A 22075-nucleotide genomic window follows, 5' to 3' on the forward strand; every position below is an offset into this window, starting at 1 on the left:
CGTATCACCAATATTATATTTATATATAATCAAATTTTTATTGTGACATGGCCCCACCACTCGTGCCACCTTTATCAGGCTTCGCCCTACTATGAGTATTTTTGTTTGACTGATCATTATCAGTGATTATATGATTATCAGTTCAACATGTGCCACACGGTCGACGAAGATTCACCGTATATGATACGTTGAGTCTTCTTCTCGTTGTTAAAGTAACAACGTCGATGATGTACGTCACCGGCTCCGGATGTGTCGCACGACTGAACTCAAAAAACCGATCCACACCCGCGCACCGTCGCCATCAACGCTGATAATTTTTCGACGTTTAGGGTCATACCGGACACCACATCGCCGACGCCAACGAAACGTACCGAAATAACATTATTATGCGAAGATTATTATTAACTGTGTTCGTCTTTTCGGTTTTTTTGTTTTTTAAATAACCTGTTGTTATTGATAATATACAGCTCACAGGTCTCTATCCTCAAAAACAGTGTCGACTACAATATTGCGACGTAAGTCGTGTCAACTGTCTCCCCGATAAGGATCTTAACTGGTCTTACATTGAATCAAGGTAAGAAAACTATTTGCTGAATTGATTTTAACACTTTTATATTAGCTTCACCTGTATGCTTATTTTTTTATTGTATTTTTCAAATAAGACAGCTAGGTTTCCTTCACATTCCCTTTTCTCCGAGTTATTTCAATCACACAGTTCGATAGCTGTGAATTACTCACCCGGTTATCATAAATTGTCAATAGCGCACACAAATGTAGATTTCCACTTCATTAGTTATTTTTTTAATATTAAATCAAGTAGATTAATGAGTTGTTTGCCTATACAATCTTTATCACGCGCGCAAGGCGCCACCGCTGCTACATATAAAATTGCAACGACAGTGATAGACAAGTAGTGTACACTCTATATCAACGCGTTCGTTATAGCTTTTAACAACCGGGTCCTATAAAACCATTTGTATTATTAATTACGTTGTAACGAGTAACATGAATTATGGTTTCATTCTAGAGAGGGAGTCTGAGAAACGGCTACCACATCCAAGGAAGAAGCATACGCGCAAATTACCCTCTCACAGCACGTGGAGGTAATGACGAAAAATGACGATATGAGACTCATTCGAGGCCCAAAAAATTACGGCTGTACCTCGTGTATGATACATTTTCGTACTTAAATCAGTTTACTATACAGGGTGATTCATTAAGGATAAGACACTCGTTTACTCAGTAACTATTGAAAATTTTAAATTTTTGGTAAGGAAAATATTGTTTGATTCAAAAAACACTACAATAATATGTAGTAAAAATATGATATTTTTCATCCCTTCAAGGTTAAAAAACATTATCTTGAGTTTTTTTAAATGAGAACACATATTTTGAATTTAATAAAATTTTTGAGTTTTTAATTTATTAGTAAATGGCATTTGAATTTTTAATATAACTTTATTCGTTTATTAAATATAAACATTTAAAGTTTCAAATTTTTGAGTTAATATACATGTATAATACACTAGGGATTAAAATTACAGGTAGCTAATTGTTTTTTTATGTCATTGCTGTCACAGTCACGGATTGTTCATAATCAATTATGACTATCAATAGATATACATTCTGTATTGTCAGTTAGTGTATTTATAAACTCACAACAATGTGCCTTACTACCATTGATAATAACAATGCTTTGTACCTGCTAATATCGATGTCATTAAAAACCAATTAGCTACCTGTAATTTTAATCCCTAGTGTATTATACATGTATATTAACCCAAAAATTTGAAACTTTAAATGTTTATATTTAATAAACGAATAAAGTTATATTAAAAATTCAAATGCCATTTACTATTAAATTAAAAACTCAAAATTTTTATTAAATTCAAGATATGTGTTCTCATTTAAAAAAAGAATGCATTTTACTCACTCTGTATTATATTTAGAGCTTTAACATCTATTACAAAATTGAAAGAGGGCAATATTTCGAAGACAATCTTATAGCCATTTTGGGAGTAACCTAATATTAAGCTTGATAATTGAATTTGAAAATGTACTTTTCTATTAAACTACAATAAATTATAACTCTTTACTAATACAATATCTTTAAAAACGCATTTGAGATCATCTCCAAAATATTGTTCTCTTTCGTTTTTATAATGGGTGTTATTGCTCTAAGTGCAGTACTTAGTGTGTAAAATGCATTTTAAAAACCCAGCACAGGGGGGTCGCGGCACAGTGGTGCCGTGGTATAGTTGGATCAAGTATAATGATATCTGACAGCGATTAAAATCACTATCAAAAATAAACGCTTCGATGCAAATCTTTAGATAGTGTTTAATTTTAAAAAAATTGTGGATTATTCCAAAAGCTACATGATCTGCTAGTTCCTTTGTAATATCCTGATTAAGATAAAGTATGTCGAATGAAAGAGGGTTTATTAAAAAATATTATTTCTCATAAAAAAATTGTGTGGATCCATACACTTTTCAATAAGTTATAGCATTATAAAGTTAAATATAATATTAAAAACGGTAGCACAGTGGGGTCGAGGCACAGTGTGGACGAGGCATAGATGGGACAAGTATAGATGATATCTGACAGTGATTAAAATCACTATCATAAGAAACGCTTCGATGCAAATCTGTAGATAGTGTTTCCTTTAGAGAAATTGGTGAAATATTTTAAAAGCAACATGAACTCTTATTTCTTTAATTATATCCTGATTAGTAGTTCTTTGATTTTAAAATATAATATATGAATAAATACTAATTATAGTTTTTAAATTTAGTATGAAATTGTGAGGCCAGCTATGATGTATGGTTCATAGTGTTGGGAGGTTGATAAGAAAGTAGAGCAGAGAATAAGTGTAGCAGAGATGAAAATGCTTAGTTGGATGAGTGGAGTGACTAGAGAAGATAGGATAAGGAACGAGCATATAAGAGGAAGTATAGGTGTTGCGTCAATCGTGGATAAGATGACAGAAAATAGACTTAGATTGTTTAGTCATGGTATGAGGAAAGAAGANGGTTTAGTAATGTTATGAGGAGAGAGGAATCGGAAGCTCATAGAATAGTTATAGAAATGAATGTGGAAGGAAAAAGAAATAGAGGAGGACCAAAAAAGAGATGGAGGGATGCTATTGAATGCGATTTGAGGACAGCTGATGTGAGCGTAGAAGATGTGGGAGATCGTGTCAAGTGGAAGCTTAGGATAAGGGTGGCCGACCCCAAGTAGTTGGGATTAAGGCAAAGAAAAAGAAAAATATTACCAGAAATTCCGGTGGCAATTGACATAATATGATTGTTGTTTCGGAATGTACAATTTAGCGTTTAGTTGGGTTTAAATAATATAGCGTCAAATCAATTACCTACTCTATCGGTTGTATCTCAATATACACTACACTTTAATGATACAATAAATAAATAAACTCACACATACACACATATGCATTTATAACATTGTGTCTAATGTAAGTATAACATGATAAAAAGTAACCGTAAAATGAAAAAAATGGAATATAAATTTTATTACTCATATTAAATGTAATGTAACTCGAAAAATATTTGTTTAAATGAAAAAATATAAGATAATTTTTTTATTTATAATTGTCTTTTAAACAACTTTTGTACGAAACTTTTTTTTGTAAGTTAAATATTTTTTTTTGAGAAAATTAAGAAAGCTCATATTTTTGAACTTTTGCGAGGCTGTAAAAAAAAAGCTCAATTCCAATCTTGAGGACTATTAGTATGTCATTATACATATTTTAATTCAACTTTTAAAGTTTAGAAATTTTATCCGCAATTTTTCCTTTGTTGACTGGCCTAGAAGTCAATTTTAAACTTGTAATTGAGCTAAAAGTTATGGTAATATATTCAATTTATTTTACTATAAACTTTCATAAATCTTTATCAAAAATTTTTCATCAACTTTAAAGAACCAAAAAAATAGGTTAAAATTGAAAATTTGGACTGATTATTTTTAACATATTAAAAATCAAATCAGTAATAATTTTTTTTTCTTTTAATTATTATTTTATATGTAATTAGTAATAATATAAAAAATTAGAACTGATAGATAAAGTCTACTTGCAGATGTGAAAACAACGTGAAAAGTTGATTTAGAAAAGTATATTTTTGCTTCTGATGAAAGTTCCTTGTAGTCCAGTGCATTTTTTTATAGTAACAAACAGTTTTTATTGAAAATTATTGTATCAAGCCCTTTAAATTTTTATACACGTAAAAGTAAAGCAAAATATAACTTCTTTATTATTTTTATAATTTCTCCGTTTAAATTACAATATTAAATATCAATTTCATACTAAATTTAATAATTATAATTAGTATATATTCATATATTATATTTTAAAATCAAAGAACTACTAATCATGATATAATTAAAGAAATAAGAGTTGATGTTGCTTTTGGAATAATCCACCAATTGCCTAATTAAAACAAAAAAAAAAAAATTTGTTGGGAATTTTTTCTGCTATTCTCCAAAATTACTCCTTCGTTGACTAGAATGAATCATTAAATAGAAAATTTTATGAGAATTAAAACAATGTTATTTTTAAGATTAATATGCAGTCAGAAAGTTTTATAATTATTATTTATTGTAAATTTATCAGAAAAACTCATTATTTTTTGCATTTTTATCGTAATAGAACACTTAAATAGAAATCATAGTAATTATTTCTAAGTAATTTTTGATATTTAAAAAGATTCTACAATTCAAATATCCAGAACTGAATTAATTTTAATGATTTACTTTAACTAAAAAAAAAAAGTTAATATTTTGAATCCCTCAAGTTATTATTTTGAATCCCTCTTGTGGAACAGAAACCAAATGATAGATAAAGACATGCATCTAAATAAAAAAAAAATATACTGATTTGGTCATTTTTGATAAAGTTATAACAATAACAAAGTTATAAGTTTTATACACTGGACTACAAGGAACTTCCATCAGAAACAAAAATATACTATTCTAAATCAACTTTTCGCGATGTTTTAAAATGTGCAATTAGACTTTTTCTATAACTTCTAAGTTTTAATATTATTAAAAAATAGTTTTTACATATAAAAAAAAATAATTAAGAACAAAAAAAATTGTTTTAAATTAATACTGATTTGATATAATATTTAATATTAATTTNTACAAAACCCAGAATTTTAACACAAAAATAGCAAATTTTTGAATACGGTAGTCATTTTTACAATGAAGACAAATCCATAGGTCAATTTTTTTTTTCAAATTAAAATATATTACATAAGCTTTAATTTAAGATATATATAAAAGTGTCAGTATTTCCGGAACATTTTCAAAAGTTATTTTGAAAAAGTTAATTTTTTGTGAAAAAGTTGTCATTTTGAATCCCTTTCTGTGGGCAGGGAAAGAGTCAAATTTATAAAAAAAAATATATAAAATGATAGGTAAATATCTACGGTATCTATAAAAAAAAAAAAATTATATTGATTCGATCATTTTTAAAAAAGTTATGGTAATTTTAAGTAAAAAAAAAAATGAAAAAATATCGAAAATTAGCGATTTTTAAATTTGTAAATTTTTGGGGGATTTCCCCCGTTTACGGGGAACGAGGTATTTTTTTTCAATTTTTGAGGGTAATGTCTTCAACTAGATACGATTTGTGATCTTTTGACATATTTTTCATCAAAATCGGTTCAGTGAGAGCTGAGATTGAGCGTATACAGACACAAAAAAAAAAAAAAAAAAAAAAAAAAAAAAACACATCATAGTAAAATTAATACCTTCTCAGCTTCGCATCGAAGCTAAAACTCAAGTTAATCTTTTTAACCTTGAAGGGATGAAAAATATCATATTTTTACTACATATTATTGTAGTGTTTTTTGAATCAAACAATATTTTCCTTACCAAAAATTTAAAATTTTCAATAGTTATTGAGTAAACGAGTGTCTTATCCTTAATGAATCACCCTGTATATATATACGTATGTATTAATATTTATTCAATATTCCTACCGCCGCCGCCGTATACGCTTCACGTATAGCGTATTAAGTGCTTTTAGCCGGTTCGGGTACGCATTATAATATTTAGTGACCTTGTCCTTAACGTGAACGTTCAAGAGGAGTTTTATCACGAATAATATTTAATGTTGAGATGACACTAGGGATAGATTTCTTAACATTAGAAAAAGCGAATAGGACGCTTAATGCAACATTTTAGAATTAAATATAATTTTTAGCGGTCGAGAAAAATTAGTAGAAATTTTACCCAAGTGGATCAATTTAAAACCCGGTGGTAATGAAACCGAAAAAGGCTCTAGTGCAGATTTTAAACGATTAATGTCATCAATAACCCGAGTAGATTAACCTATACAAATGTTCAAAGGGAATCCTGATATAGACTAGGACCTCCCCTATATACCTAACTCAACTTACGGGTCCCCTTATCATAAACTTAGTGTAACCACTGGCCTCCCTCGTTAATCCCAATACAAGCGTACCTAAAGTCAAGGGAATCTTCGTAGTGGTGGTATAGAAATTCAACAAAAGTTTGGACTACCTGCGTATGCGTATTATAACTTAAATTATTCGCAATTCAAGGAATGGGTGGAGAGGTGGATTATTCAAAATTGCGGAGCTGTTCTTGTTATGCGTTACCCTCCAATCGATAATGGGGTAAACGTAAACCCCATGTAAATTGATCTATAGTCTAGAGGATATGGTAATGCACATTTATATTAAATATAATACGTTTAATATTAAACATATGCATTACATTGAATAGTGTTAAGTAGCGGCCGCCTTCACCACGGTCCTATAATTGTCCTTGACTATTCCTAGGACGACTCAACTATCTTGTTAACAGACTCTATGATGCCATTGTTTTCATTGTAATAGCCATTACAATTAAGTAATTGTCACCACAATCATCGTGAATGTCTTACATACAATCGTTGTTACTCAACCCTACCGCATCCCATCACTATTTGGGTGGAGAGTGAGTGGTAAATCCAACATAAAATAACTTAATTCAATGGAAGGGGTGTGGATGAAACCCAATGTCAACTAACAACGTTTAGAATGAATCATATTATTGACTTTCAGACTCTTATGTAATCATATTGCCGAAATCAAAGGTATCACAATACTATAACGCTCATAAGCGTTTGTATTTTATGAGAAAAATTGTAGTAGTAAAATTGTGACGCTATCTACACATTATTAACATTAAATGTACTGCATTTTTAAAAAATTTTCCTACCGGTTATCAGACGCTTAAGTAAGTATATTCTTAACATCAAAGATATCACTATATAATAACGCTCATAAGCGTCTACATTTTATGAGAATAATTATGAAGCTGTATATTTATTATTCATTTTTAAGGTTTGGCTATCATTGCTAAGAATTTTATCTTTGATTATCAAACGCTTTGGTAAACATATTCCTAATATCAAAAGTATAGCATTACTATAATGCTCTTTGAAGTATCCATATCGCGATGATTGTGTGTATAATATTCGAACCAACCCAAACTTATCTGAACAAAATATCCGACTACTATAAAAAATCGTTTTACCATTTTCAGGCTCATTCACTTATAATGTGATTATACCAAACACGATTAGTCTGATTATTTCTATTAGTTGTCCTAAAGAATTTGTACATGTCTATACTTTCTGTCTTTTGATATAAAATAAAGCAAGTAATACATTTAGATATATATTTCGTTTCAACTGTTTTCTACTGTCTGTTTTTACTAGTATAGTTTATGTTTAGAGTTGTTTAAAACCTTATTATTTTTTTACTTAGAATGGCGCAATCAACGAAACAGTTGAACGATAGACTACATTAAAAAGATATTCTAAATTAAGTGATCAGATAGAATACACGCCATACAAAGTCATATCTATGAAAAATACAAACACATAAAATGGGGTTGTCTTTGTTGGCTGCCTATCCAACAATATGAATGTTTTTTCCCAGAGATTAAAATTAATTAATGAAGAAATCAATATTAATGGATACTGAGACTATAAATACGTTTAAAGAATAATTTCTAAAATAATGTTTGATATCAAGGATTTTATTTCTCTATTAAAAAAATCATATAAAAAAAGGGTAGCACAGTATGATCGATGCACAGTGTAGACGTGGCATAGATAGGACAAGTATAAATGATATCTGACAGTGATTAAAATCATTATCATAAAAAACACTTCGATGCCACTCTGTTTGTAGTGTTTAATTCTAAGAAATTGGCGAATAATTACAAAAGAAAAATCTACTCCTAGTTCCTTAATTATATCCTGATAGTGGTTAGTTGATTTAAAAATATAATATATGAATAAATACTAATAATAGTAATTAAATTTAGTATGATATTGTTATTCAATAATTTAATATTGTAATTTATACAGAGAAGTTATAAAAATATTAAAGTAGTTGTATATTTCTTTACTTTTGACGTGTATAAATATTTAAAGTACTTGATGCAATATTTTTCAATAAAAACTGTTTGTTACTAATGAATAAATACATTGGACTACAAGGAACTTTTATCAGAAGCAAAAATATACTTTTCTATTTCAACTTTTCGCGCTGTTTTCAAATCTGTAGTTAAACTTTCTCTATCACTTTTAATTTTTAATATTATTAATAACTAGTAAAAAATAAGTATTAACATATAAAAAAAATAATTAAAACAAAAAAAAAAAATTATATCTATAATATAATAATACTGATCTAATTTTTAATATGTTACAAATAATCAATGCAAAATGACATTTTAACCTATTTTTTGGGTCCTTTGGATATTTTTTTGTGAAAACTTATAATAAATATAGTTCAACTTGTTATCATAACTTTTAGCTCAACTTACAAGTTTGAAATGGACATCATTAAATAGAAAATTCTATAAGAATTTAAAAAATGTTATAGTTTATATTAATATGCATTCAAGAAATTTTATAATTACTATTTATAGTAAATTTATCAAAAAAGCTCGATTTTTTTGCATTTTTATTGTAAAAATAGGTCAAGTAATAGTTAAGAACATAAATGATAGTCACATATAAAATCATATGTTAAAATAATTATAATATGAATAGGAAATTTCTTCTCACGAGGATTGATTACAATGATGGGATCCTTGATCTTTATTGAAATTATTCAATCTAAATTATTGAATCTAAATGTTATTGAAATCAAATGAGTTGAAAACTTTTTTCTAACTCAAAAAATATTAAGAAAAAAATGCAGAAAATTCATAGTCTCAAGCGGGATTGAACCTTGAATCCCAAGCGTATAAGACATAAGTGTTACTTACTCGGCAACCATACGTCGCTTCCGTCGACCAAAAAAATTTGTAACATTTATAAAAATCTGTGTACTCCCCTTGTAAGGTATATAAAATAAAATACAAAACCCACAAATATAGTATATTTTTGAATACAGTGACTATTTTCACCACGATGGCTAGTTCAGATGTTAATTTTTTTTTCAACTTAATTTGTAATACATAAACTTTAATTTAAGATATATTTATATATAAGTGTCAGTATTTCCGGAACATTTTCAAAATCTAAGATGAAAAAGATAATTTTTTTAAACCCCGCTTATAGACAGGTAAAAGGACAAGATTTCACAAAAATATATCAAATAATTAGTAAATACCCAAGTTATCTATGAAAAAAATTATATAACAGATACAAAAAAAATAAATAAATAACAGAAAAAAAACACACATCATAATAAAATTATTACCTTCTCAGCACCCGTTCTATTACTGACGCCCTGGCCATCACTAAATATCTTCATTACCGTTTTTGCTTTTCCGCCAACTGTTTTCATCTATCATTACGAGCCTGGATCTAAACTCTGACTCGTGATACTCAGATGTTCGACACCATTACCACAAGATCTCATACGGTCCACTCATTACTATCAACAACTTCATTAAACTTCAGCTGAGTTTTATATTATTTTTTAATGTTATTAGCTTCGATGCGAAGCTGAGAAGGTATTGGTTTTACTCGATTTTATATTTTATATTTTTTACTTTAAAATGCTATAACTTTTTAAAAAATGTTTAGATTAATACAATTTTTTCATGGAAAGTAGTATTTATATACATCTTCCATTCGACATACTTTTTTTTAAAAATCAGACCATTTCCCTTAATACAGGGGGGGTTCAAACATAAAAATGCATATAGAAAGTAGAACTTTTTCAACTTAATTTTTGAAAGTGTTCCTGAAATACTATCACTTTTATATATATCTTAAATTAAAGCTTATGTAATATACTTTAATATTAAAAAAAAAAAATTTCGGACTTTATTTTGTCTTCAAGGTGAAAATAGCTACCATATTCAATATATGCTATTTTTGTGTTAAAATTCTTGGTTTTGTATTTTATTTTATTTTATTATAAGGGGATTACACTGATTTTCATAAATATTATATTAATAAAATTTACATAGTATAAAAAATTAATCATATTTGAATTTTTTTGTTTCTTTGAAGTCGAGAAAAATAACTTTAAAATTTGAACTAGCTAAATTACCATTCTTATTAAGTGACGAATGCGACGTACGGTTTCTGAGACGGTAATACTTGGTTCTTTCACGACTGTGGCACTAAATTTTTTCTTAATTATTTTTGAGTTAGAAAAAAATGTTTAACTCATTTGATTTTTATCTCATCTAGATTCAATAACTTCAATAAATATCAAGGATCCCATTACAGTAGTCTCCTCTCGTGAGAAGAAATTTATATTAATATTATTTTACTATGTGGGTTTTTTTTTTGTAGCAATCATTTATTTTCTCAGTTCTCTCTTGACCTACTTTTTTGACAAATTTTTTTTTTAATTAAACACTATCTACAGATTTGCATCGAAGCGTTTTTTATGATAGTGATTTTAATCACTGTCAAATATCATTTATACTGGACCCAACTGTGCTGGGTTTTTATTATTTATTTTAATTTAGTTTAACTATTTTGTTTTATACTACTTCGCCGGTCATTGGTATTTAAGGACCCCCGTTACCCCTTAAATTTAAGATACTCTTTGAAGAACTAATATATGTGGTTATTTGTTATTTAATTATTGTCTACTCTCGTTACTTTTTGGATGTGCGGTTAGCCGTCATCCTCCAAGGTGACCCCTCTCCCGCTTCAATAATAGTGATTTTAACAGGCTTAAGGTAAAACGGCATTATATCTTGGTGCGCAATTAATTGTCCTACGGTCTAGCTGCCTCGTACGAAACATTGGTCCTTCGGCCCTAATATATCTCAGCACTAATAAATATTCATTTCAAACACAACACATAAAGATAGATGCCAAATTTCACGAATAACAACAATTAAAAAATTATATAAAAATACAAACTAAGCAACAATAATAAATAATTTAATTATAAATGAAACAAATGTGTTTGTAAATAGGAAATTTAATATGTAACTGTGATTTTGAATTTAACTAGATAATAGGGGAAAGCAATAATCTTATCCCCTAGAGAATCATATATGACTAGAGGACAAAAAACAGCTAAATAACAAATTAAAAAACACAACTAATTGAACAACCTATTAGTTACTATCATAAAATTATATAAGAATAATTTTTTTAATGCAATTAACACTAGTATACTATCATAAAACTTTTTTATATTTCCCCAATATATATATATATATATATATATATATATATATATATAATTTATATATTTTAATAGAAACAATAATACACAATTAAACAGTATTTCACTGTTAGGGGCTTCCATTAATCAAAATTTCAAAGAATTTCAAACGACAAATATGATGAGAAAGAATTGCGATAGACTTTTAGAGTAATCATCTATTAATATTTCTATATAAGAGTATTGTTTAGACAGAATATATCTTTAAACCTAGGGTTAGTAAAAACTTAACTTGACATGTGAATATATTATGAACAAGTTATTAATAAAAATGTACAACAATATTTTAAATGCAGTTTATATGTCCATGGATGACAGCAACCTTAAAAGTTGATTATATAACAAGTTGCAATGAATCAGTCCGATTGTTTTTAGAACACTCACTATTACATATTAGCGGGGTAGTTTTATAATAAATAAAAACTTTAGATTGCGCAACTGAACTCAACAAATTTAACATGAAAAAAACACAAACATCGAACACAACTCTAAACACATTTATTGCTATAATATAAAATTTTTGCCTTAAATTTACAAAGAGTTATAAGGCAATAAAGAAAACAAGAGCACCGGTCATATGGTTTGGATATATTGTAGGTACCGGCAACTTGCATAGAACACAACACCTAATTGGTTGTGCGTAAACAAATATATTAAAAATAAATATTTTAATATTAAAAATCAAGTAGTATAAATTTAAAATTCAAAATATTTTTTATTTGATTACAATAAATTTCAAACAATCACAGAACTTAAATGTTTATCGAACGCACGCACATTTACAATTGTAGACGTTTATTGAACTTATTACATAGATACATTCATCTAACTATAAATTGTTGAACGTATACCTTTTAGAAATATGGTAGTCAATAAACTTTCTAATATCGTTTTTAAGTCATGGGTCGCTGAAAATACTATCCACAATTATTTACTAATGATTAGAATATTTGAGTGATCATCATAAAATTACATAAGAAAATGAAAAAAATTGTTTTTTTTAAGGAAACTTACGGGTCCAATCTGAAATTAAGATTGTCAGGAGGATCAACTAACAATGAAGGTAGAATTGAGATAAAAATAAATGGTGGTAAGTAGATCAACATATTTAAAAACCTTTTGAAGTGGCATTGCTTTTACTGGAATATCAATTTTAGGGGTACTAAATTAATTTTTTCCCACCTAAATTTTTTTTTATATTAAAATATATTGCACATGAGTACTCTAATTTAGTATTTCAAAATGTAATAACAGTATCAACTTAAATAATACACTAATACATGGAACAAATTTTTAATTTTTAATTATTGCTAAACAATATGATTTACAATTGAATTTCAGCTCTATAATAATTATAATTTGGTTTGAAATAGTATTAATTAGTTTCGTTCCGACTTAAATTTGGCAGTTCTCGAATATTTTAATGTTTTCTATTTGGTACGTGCATTTTTAGGTTGGGTAATTTGAAAAAAAAATTGACCTATGGACTTGTGTTCATGGTGAAAACGACTACCGTATTCAAAAATGTGCTATTTTTGTGTTAAAATTCTTGATATTATATTTTACATTTATAGCTTCGATGCGAAACTAAGAAGGTATTAATTTTACTATGATTTGTTTTTAGCTTCGATGGGAAGCTGAGAAGGTATTAGTTTTACCATGATGTGTTTTTTTTTTTGTGTCTGTTACCACTTTTTCACATCTCTCACCGAACGGATTTCTTTCAACGATATGTCAAAAGATCACAAATCGTATCTAGTCGAAGACATTACCCTTAAAAATTAAAAAAAATTCCCCCGTTCCCTGTAAATGGGGGAAACCTCCAAGAAAATTACAAATTTAAAAAACGCTAATTTTCGAAATTTTTTCAATTTTTTTTTACTAAAATATGCCGTAACTTTTTCAAAAATGAACATATCAATATAATTTTTTTTTTATAGATGCTTGATGTCTTAACCTATCATTTGATATATTTTTGTTGTAGATTTGACCCTTTATCTGCCCACAGGATAGGATTTAAAATGACAACTTTTTCACAAAAAATTAATTTTTTCAACTTAATTTTTGAAAATGTTTCGGAAGGTTTGACACATATATATATATATTAAATTAAAACTATTGTAATATACTTTATTATGGAAAAAAAAAATTTTGAACTTTATTTTATCTTCACGGTGAAAATGGCTACCGAATGCTATTTTTGTGTGAAAATTTTCGTTTTTATTTTTTACATTTTTAACTTTATAATGCTATAACCTATTGAAAAGTGTATGGATAAACACAATTTTTTTATGAGAAATAATATTTTTTAATAATCCCTTTTTCATTCGACATACTTTATCTTAATTAGGATATTAATAAGAAACTAGCAGATAATGTAGCTTTTGTAATTATCCAACAATTTTTTCAAATTAAACACTATTTAAAGATTTTCATCGAAACGTTTTTTTTTGTTTTATTTTAAATATTAATTATAAAATCTTTTATTATAAAATACCGCATATACTAATAACTTGTGCCTGGATTTTGTAATTCTTTACCCGTTGATTACTAATGAAAGAGTGGTTTTCAATTGATCTCCATTTTGCTCTTAAATAATTAATCCTTGCAAAATATTTCTTCAGGGCCAGTTTGATTTGGGTTGTTGATAATAAATTACCTTGATTGACCATCAGTTTTCTACCATACAGAACTAAATAAATGGACATAGTCAATGTTAATAAGTTTAATTAAGTCGAATACTCTATCTTCAGATCGTACTTTATCTAATGAGTTGATAATGATACTTGATAATAATTTAAACTTAATAATCCAGTCACAATAATCGGTAGCTGGTCATTGTAATATTGAAAATATCTCACACTTCATAATGGATGAAATTGAAATAATTACATCGACTAATACTAAATTTCACGTTAAAATTAAACAAAAATTGGACATATAATGCCATCATCATCTTTGTTACTACCGGAAATATTAGATATTAACTGCAATAAGAATATACCAGGGAATTCCAATTATATACTTAAATTGTTCCTCTTAAAAATATTCGTGCACCTAAAGCTTATAACAAATTCATTGTTGACACAAATGGTCCAACTCGCAGCAACCTTTCAACTGCATCTGTGACATTGTTGACATTTTTGTCTTCAGATATACGTCACTGCCATTCTTGAAAACAATGTTGCCAATCGCTTTCAGTTATCCCTTTTATAAGTTCTGCCGTTTTTATTTTTACGTCATCAACCGTTTGAAAATGGGTTCCTTTTAATAAACTTTTAATTTTTGGGAATAAGAAGAAGTCACAAGGAGCAAAGTCTGGCGAATACCGAGGATGTTGAAGTATAGAAATATTTTTTTCAGTTAAAAAACTTTGAATTGAAAATGTACTGATCATTTTCTTGGTAAAGAACCCATCCATTCTTCCACAGATTTGGTTGCTTTTTTCTAACACGTTCTCTTAATTTAATTAATATCTCTTTATAATATTAGTGGTTGACAGTTTGCCCACTAGGAACCCATTCAACAAAAATTATTCCTTTAATGTCAAAGAAAACAATGAGCATTGCTTTGAATTTCGACTTGCTCATTCGTGCCTTCTTCATTCTTGGAGAAGTTGGTGTCTTCCAATGCATGGATTGCCGTTTAGTTTCAGGATCATATGTAAAAATCCACGTTTTATCACACGTAATGATATTATTTATAAAAGATGGATCATCATTGATGATTTTTAAGGTTTCAGAACAAATTTCTTTGCGAAAAATTTTTGATCATTCGTCAAATTTTTAGGGACCATTTTAGCACACACTTTTTTCATATTTAATTTTTCAACTAAAATTTTACGAACAATTTCTCTATCAATGTTTACCATCTCTACTAAAGCTCTAACACTTAATCGACGATCTTGTCGAATAATTTTGTCACACCTCACAAAAATAGATATTATACAACATTTCAATAACTTAAATTTAAACTGGTCTACCAATAAGTTATATGAAATTATTTTGGATAGTTTTGATATTTATGTCCCTAAATTTATATTCAATCCTAACATAAATTGTAACATCACATGGTCAAATCCAGCCCTCAGAAAATTAATAAAATTAAAAAAAAAAGCTCACAAAGAATTAGAAATAACAAATTCTCAACAGGATTATTCAACTATTCCGAACTTCGGAAAAAATGCAAATCATTATATAGTCAAATTCATGCAAATTACCCACATAGCAATGAAATATTTCTAGAATATTCCTAGAATATTTATTTTTGATATTAAAATATTTCTAGAATATAACCAGAGTATATTGAAATATTCTCACAATGTTCTCAGAATATACTTTGGCAGCGAATATTACATTCTCACAATATTTTAAAGGTATATTTCTAAAATGTTATAAAAAATATATTGTGACAATATTTTTAAAATGTTTTATAAATATATTAAAAAAATGCAAAAAAATAGATCGCTACGCGGGATTTGAACCCTGTACTTCTAGCGCTTTGGACTCGTACGTGACCCATTGACACACAGGTTGCTTCGAAAGAAATAGGGTAAAAAAGACTATTTAAGGTAATTCAAATTGTTATTTGTCTGTTAAGTAATTTTTCTTGTTTAAAAAAATTCAAAGTAAATACAATTTTATATTCAATTTAGATTAGAAACATATAATTTTTTTGAAAATCGGCGATCCCATCACCATGATTTCTCCTTGTAAGTTAGAAACTGACTATTATTGTTGATAATATAGAAATATATTCTAACTATAATAAAAAAACTTTTTAGGATTTTTAGTTTCACAGGACAATAATAAGATATAATTGCGTTGATAAAACTAAAAAAATTTTAACTCGATAGGCCTGCAAATAATAGCAACAAGGGTTTTTTACTGTCCCTAACTTACTTAGCTTAATTGAATTAAGTTAATTAAAATTGATACTAATTAGAGAAAATGGCTGTTTACTTATTAAAGATTTAGGAATATGTATATATAATACATAAGTATTATATAACAAGATACCAATATCATCCAAAGATGTAACTAAAGGGAGAAAAGAGGATGGCTTGTGTCTCTTAAGTTACCTCAGTTGGCCAACAAGATATATATTTATAATATTTAAAAAATTATATTGATAATATATTCAACAAATATTTCAAGTTAAATATTCTATATTTATTTTAATTAATATATTTTCATAATATTTATAAGCAAATATTTAAAAAGATATTTTTTAAGCACATTGTAGAAATATTTTCGGTGTAATATACTGTATTTATTCTCTTTAATATATTATCAAAATATACATAAACAAATATTTAAAAAATTATATTGTGAGCATATTATGAAAATATTTCAATAGAATATATTTTTTATTATGTTTAAGAGATATTGTGACAATATTTTATTCAAAATATTTTAAAAAGTATTTTGTAAGAATATTTTGACAATATTAATATATTGAAATTGCTATGTGGGTACATACAAAAAATTGAAAATGTTGTAAATGTAAATCCTAAATCATTTTGGCATTATGTCCAGTCCTTAAGAACTAATAGATCAAATATACCTAATACAGTTTATCTTGATAAAGTTGTATCTAAAAATATCAATGAAACAACTGAACTATTTGCAAAATATTTCTTTTCTGTTTATACAGATTATTCTAATATAATTGATTTATATGACAGTTCATTAGTTGAGAGCAATCTCGATTTAAATTCATTACATATTTCAGAATTTGAAATTTATGTTATACTAGATTCATTAAGTGTTTATAAAGGTACTGGCCTTGATGGAATCCCTTCGTCATTTTTAAAGGCTTATAAGTTAGTTTTAGTCATACCACTACATTATTTATTTAATTTATCACTTTTTAGTGGATAATTACTGAATATTTGGAAAATATCTTATAGTACTTCTATTTATAAATCTTTTAATAAAAGTAATATTCGAAACTACCACCCAATATCAAAATTATAACTCATTCCTAAATTATTTGAAGCCTTTAATACTAAAAAGTTGACAAACATTTTAAATAATCATATAAGTCCACACCAGCATGGTTTTTTGCCTAAACATTCTGTTTTAACAAATCTATTAACCTATCAAACGTATTTATTGAATTCAAATAATAAAAATTTTTGTCAGGTTGACAAAATATATATGGATTTTCAAAATCAAAAATTTTTTTTTTCAATATAATATCTTCAACTAAATACGATTTGTGATCTTTTGACATATTCAATATCGGTCCAGTTGAGAAAAATTGTCAACAGACATAAAAAAAAAAAGACACATCATGGAAAAATCAATGCCTTCTCAGCTTCGCATCGAAACTAATAGAGTTTAAAAATTAATAAATTACTCAGTAAAATTATTTACTTTTGCAGTTGAATACTTTTATCATATCAAATCTAATTCGACAATAAATACACTAAAAAAAATAGAAATGAATCATTTTACTTGTTTAAGTTGTTTAAAGTACTTTTTATTTGTTTAAAGCATTTTTTTTTAATTTTTGAGAGTAATTTCCTAAACTAAATACGAATTATTAGAAGTATCTTTGAAAAATGTACGTTATGTGAGGGGTGGAAAAATAAATCGCAGCCACAAAAAAAAAAAACACATAGTAAAATAATATTAACTTGAATAAGAAATCTCTTCTCATTAAGGGAGACTACATTGATGGGATCCTTGACATTTAATGGTTATTGAATTTAAATGAGATAAAAATCAATTAATTTGAAATTTTTTTTCTAACTCAAAAAAAATTAAGGCAAAAATTCAAAAAAATGAGTTGCTACAGACGAATTCGAACTACGTACCCTAAGCGTGAAAGACACAAGTGTTAACCATTCGAAAACTGTTCGTCGTTTTCGTTGACTCATAAAATCGCCAATTTATGCTAATTCAATTTTTAAAGTTACTTTAAATTTTAAGTTTAAATTTATATTCTATATCAATTAAATTATATAATATTCATGAAAGTCAGTATAAGATATTTTAAAATACAAAACTCAGAATTTTAACATAAAAATAGCATATTTTTGAATACGGTCGAAATTTTCACCAAGAAGAAAACTTATATTGTGAATTTTTTTTTTCATAGTAAAGTATATAATATAAGCTTTAATTTAAGATTAAGTGAAAGTGTCAATATTTCTGGAACATTATCAAAAATTAAATTAAAAAAAGCATAACTTTTTTAAAAAAATTATATCAAATGAAAGAAAAATATAGTTTCAATAAAAAAAAATTATTTTAATTTGTTCATTTTTCAAAAATTTATGGTAGTATTTAATAAAAACTTTAATTTGGTATATATTTAAAGGACGCAGTATTTTCGGAAAATTTTCAAAGGTTAGGTTGAAAATGTTCTACTTTTCATACGTAAGTTTCAATTTTTAAAACCCCCCTGTATAAAGGAAAATAGTCCAATTAAAAAAAAAGTATGTCAAATGAAAGAAATATATTTCGAAAGAAAAAATTATTTGATACATACATTATTCAAAAAATTATAGAAATTTAAAGTTGAAAATTTGAAATCGAAATGTGTTATTTTAACACAAAAATAGCATGTCTTTAACAACGGCAGCTATTTGCACATAGAAGATTTAATTTGATATATGTTTAGAAGACGGAAATAGGGTAAAAAAGAGCATTCCTGGACCCTTTCCGCATCACTTACATACCACACCAACTGTGTGGTGGTGAAAAGGCGAGGAGGAGGGAATAAATACAACTAACATACTTCAATGGGAGGGGGAACGCCGATGACGAAACCCAACGTAAACTAACCTTAGGCAGGTGAGGAAACTCTCCTGCACCACCAAGTCTTATGATAGGGGGGAGATAATGAAACACCACGTAAAGTAACACAACTTGTCACGCGCCTAAATTATGTGGAAAAAAAATGCATTTTCCAGGTAAGCTATACGTATACGGTGAAAAGTATGTATTTTAAACGTCAAATTCACCATTTTGATTTGCGACATGCTCATATTTACTATGAGCATGACATGCTGAATTTTTAAATCCTCCCCTGTTAGCATGTTAAGTGTTAAATTTTCAAAAAAATTATATAAAGTGAAAGGGAAATAAATGTTTAAATATAAAAAAAATTAAGTTATTTTGTTAATTTTTGAAAAATTTATGGTAGTTTTATGAAAAAAGTGAAAAAAAAACGAAATTTAATGATTAAAAAAATTGTATTCTTTTGGAAATTTCCTCATTTATAGAAAACGTGGGAATTTTGTTCAAGTTTTTCAGGTAATTTCTTCAACAAGATACACTTTGTAATCTTTTGACAAATTGTTCATGGAAATCGATCCCGTGAGAGCTGAGAAAAAGTGGCAATAGACACAAAAAAAAAAAAGCACATATCATGGTATAATCAATACCTTTTAATTTTCGTATTAAAGTTAAAAGAAGTATCTAAAGTAATGAGGAATATATAAAAAATGAAATTGATGTAAATGAAGATAGAAATGGACCCGAAATACTGATCACTTATAAGTATTTCGAAAAGTCTCTAGTAGAATTGAATGTCAAAAAAGAAATAGGAATTGACGATATTCCGGCTGACCTGCTGAAAATTTACAAGAAAATCATAGTATTTTATGTTTGAAATCATTAAATATAGCTATAATAATGGATGTCTACCAATGGTTTTTGTCAAAAGTAGAACTATAAGTTTCGAAGAAAAGTATTTCAAATATAGAAACTATAGAACTATAGCGCTCCTTTTCCATGATTCAAAAATACTTCTAAAATTAACAGAGAGAACATCGAACAAAATATATCAGAAGATTAGTTTGGCCTAAAGAAAGGGCGAGGAACAAGAGAAGCGATATTAGTTCTAAGACATATCTTTGAAAGAAGAATTACACTGAATAGAAATACTATGACAATGTTCATACATCTAGAGAAGTCTTCCAGTAAATTGAAAAATCGTATTCAAGATATTAAGAGGAAAAGGAATTGAAGCATTGGTGTATGGAGAATAATGACAAAGAGAAAATGGACAGTGAAGAAATTAAATGAGCAAGTGCTAGAAAAAGTATGAGAAGAAAGACAGATGATAAATGAGATAGAATCAAGAAAAATAAAGTTAATCAGACCCATCATCCGACGCAATGACTTTATAATCAATATTTTTGAATGAAAAATAACTGAGAAGAAACTAAATAGACTCCTAAGGAAAGAAAATTTTGAATATATCTTGGAACTTATAAACTCTGCGTCTTATGTTTTATTGAATAATTTGGCGTCAAACAGAGAGGGAGGGTTCAACGACAGGCATTGCCTTTAACAGATGATGATGATAGTATAAACTGAATAAACGTATAAGAAAGGGACCAATTTCTTAAATTTTTTATGCGAAGATTTTTTTTTTTTGACTTTAAACTTATATAAATTAAAAAAAAAATGTTTTTTTTTTTGAATATTGTTAGTTTTTCAAAATTATGAAAAAATGTTGGGTACGCATTTTCCATACCTCCTCAAAAATAAAAAACATTATGAAATTCTCTTTGTGCACTTCATCTTTTTCATTTAAATTTTACACCATAAATATTTTTTTTAAAAATTTACAATTAGGTGATTTTTTATTTTAACATACCTTATAATGGTTATATACTAATTTTTATAAAATTAAATGAATCTAATTGACATAGAATTTAATTTATTTTAAATTTCTGTTTCTTCTAAGTGGAGATAATGATTATTTCATTTAAAAATAGCTAGGATATTCTTATTTATCTACCGACAAATGAAATTTACGGTTTCCGCGTCGGTAATACTTTTATCTCTCACACTATAGTACGAAGTTTGAATTCCACCCGCCAAAATGAATTTCGGATTCAAGACGAATCTAAGAAGCTGATTAGGTATTAATTTTACTAGGAAGTGTTTTTTCTTTGTCTGTCACCACTTTTTCACCTCTTACTCAACAAATTTTTTTAATCAATACGTCAAATGATCAAAACTAGTGTTTAGTTAAAGATATTGCCCCCCTTGCTTTTGGAATAATCCACCCATTTCTTAAAATTAAGCATTATTTACAGATTTGTATTAAAACGTTTCTTAAGTTGGTGATTTTAATCATAGTCAGATGTTATCTATATTTGTGACAACTTTGCCACGACCCCACTGTGCAACCCTTTTTTTATGTTAATACATGTTTTTAATTAATTATTAATAATATAAAAAACGGTAGCACAGTGGGGTCGAGTCACAGTGTAGACGAGGCATAGATGGGACAAGTATAGATGATATCTGACAGTGATTAAAATCACTATCATAAGAAACGCTTCGATGCAAATCTGTAGATAGTGTTTCATTTAGAGAAATTGGTGGATTATTCCAAAAGCAACATCAACTCTT

The 22075-nt window shown here is 27.3% G+C and overlaps 1 protein-coding gene across 3 annotated transcripts in view; it reads left to right on the forward strand.

Moving 5' to 3' along the window:
• LOC126902626 (neurotrypsin-like) overlaps nucleotides 1–22075 on the forward strand; it is a 54680-nt gene that overhangs the window by 27088 nt on the left and 5517 nt on the right. Inside the window, exon 4 of one of the 3 annotated variants that reach the window (XM_050680088.1) lies at nucleotides 12699–12783. In XM_050680088.1, the coding sequence (XP_050536045.1) occupies nucleotides 12699–12783 (85 nt within the window). Of the gene's footprint in view, nucleotides 1–1027; nucleotides 1136–9760; nucleotides 10013–12698; nucleotides 12784–22075 lie in introns of those variants that run through there. The other 2 variants (XM_050680090.1, XM_050680089.1) reach the window with 2 other exon arrangements.

Source organism: Daktulosphaira vitifoliae, unplaced genomic scaffold, assembly GCF_025091365.1.
Source record: "Daktulosphaira vitifoliae isolate Bord-2020 unplaced genomic scaffold, ASM2509136v1 Scaffold_3, whole genome shotgun sequence".
NCBI classification, from domain to species: Eukaryota; Metazoa; Arthropoda; class Insecta; order Hemiptera; family Phylloxeridae; genus Daktulosphaira; species Daktulosphaira vitifoliae.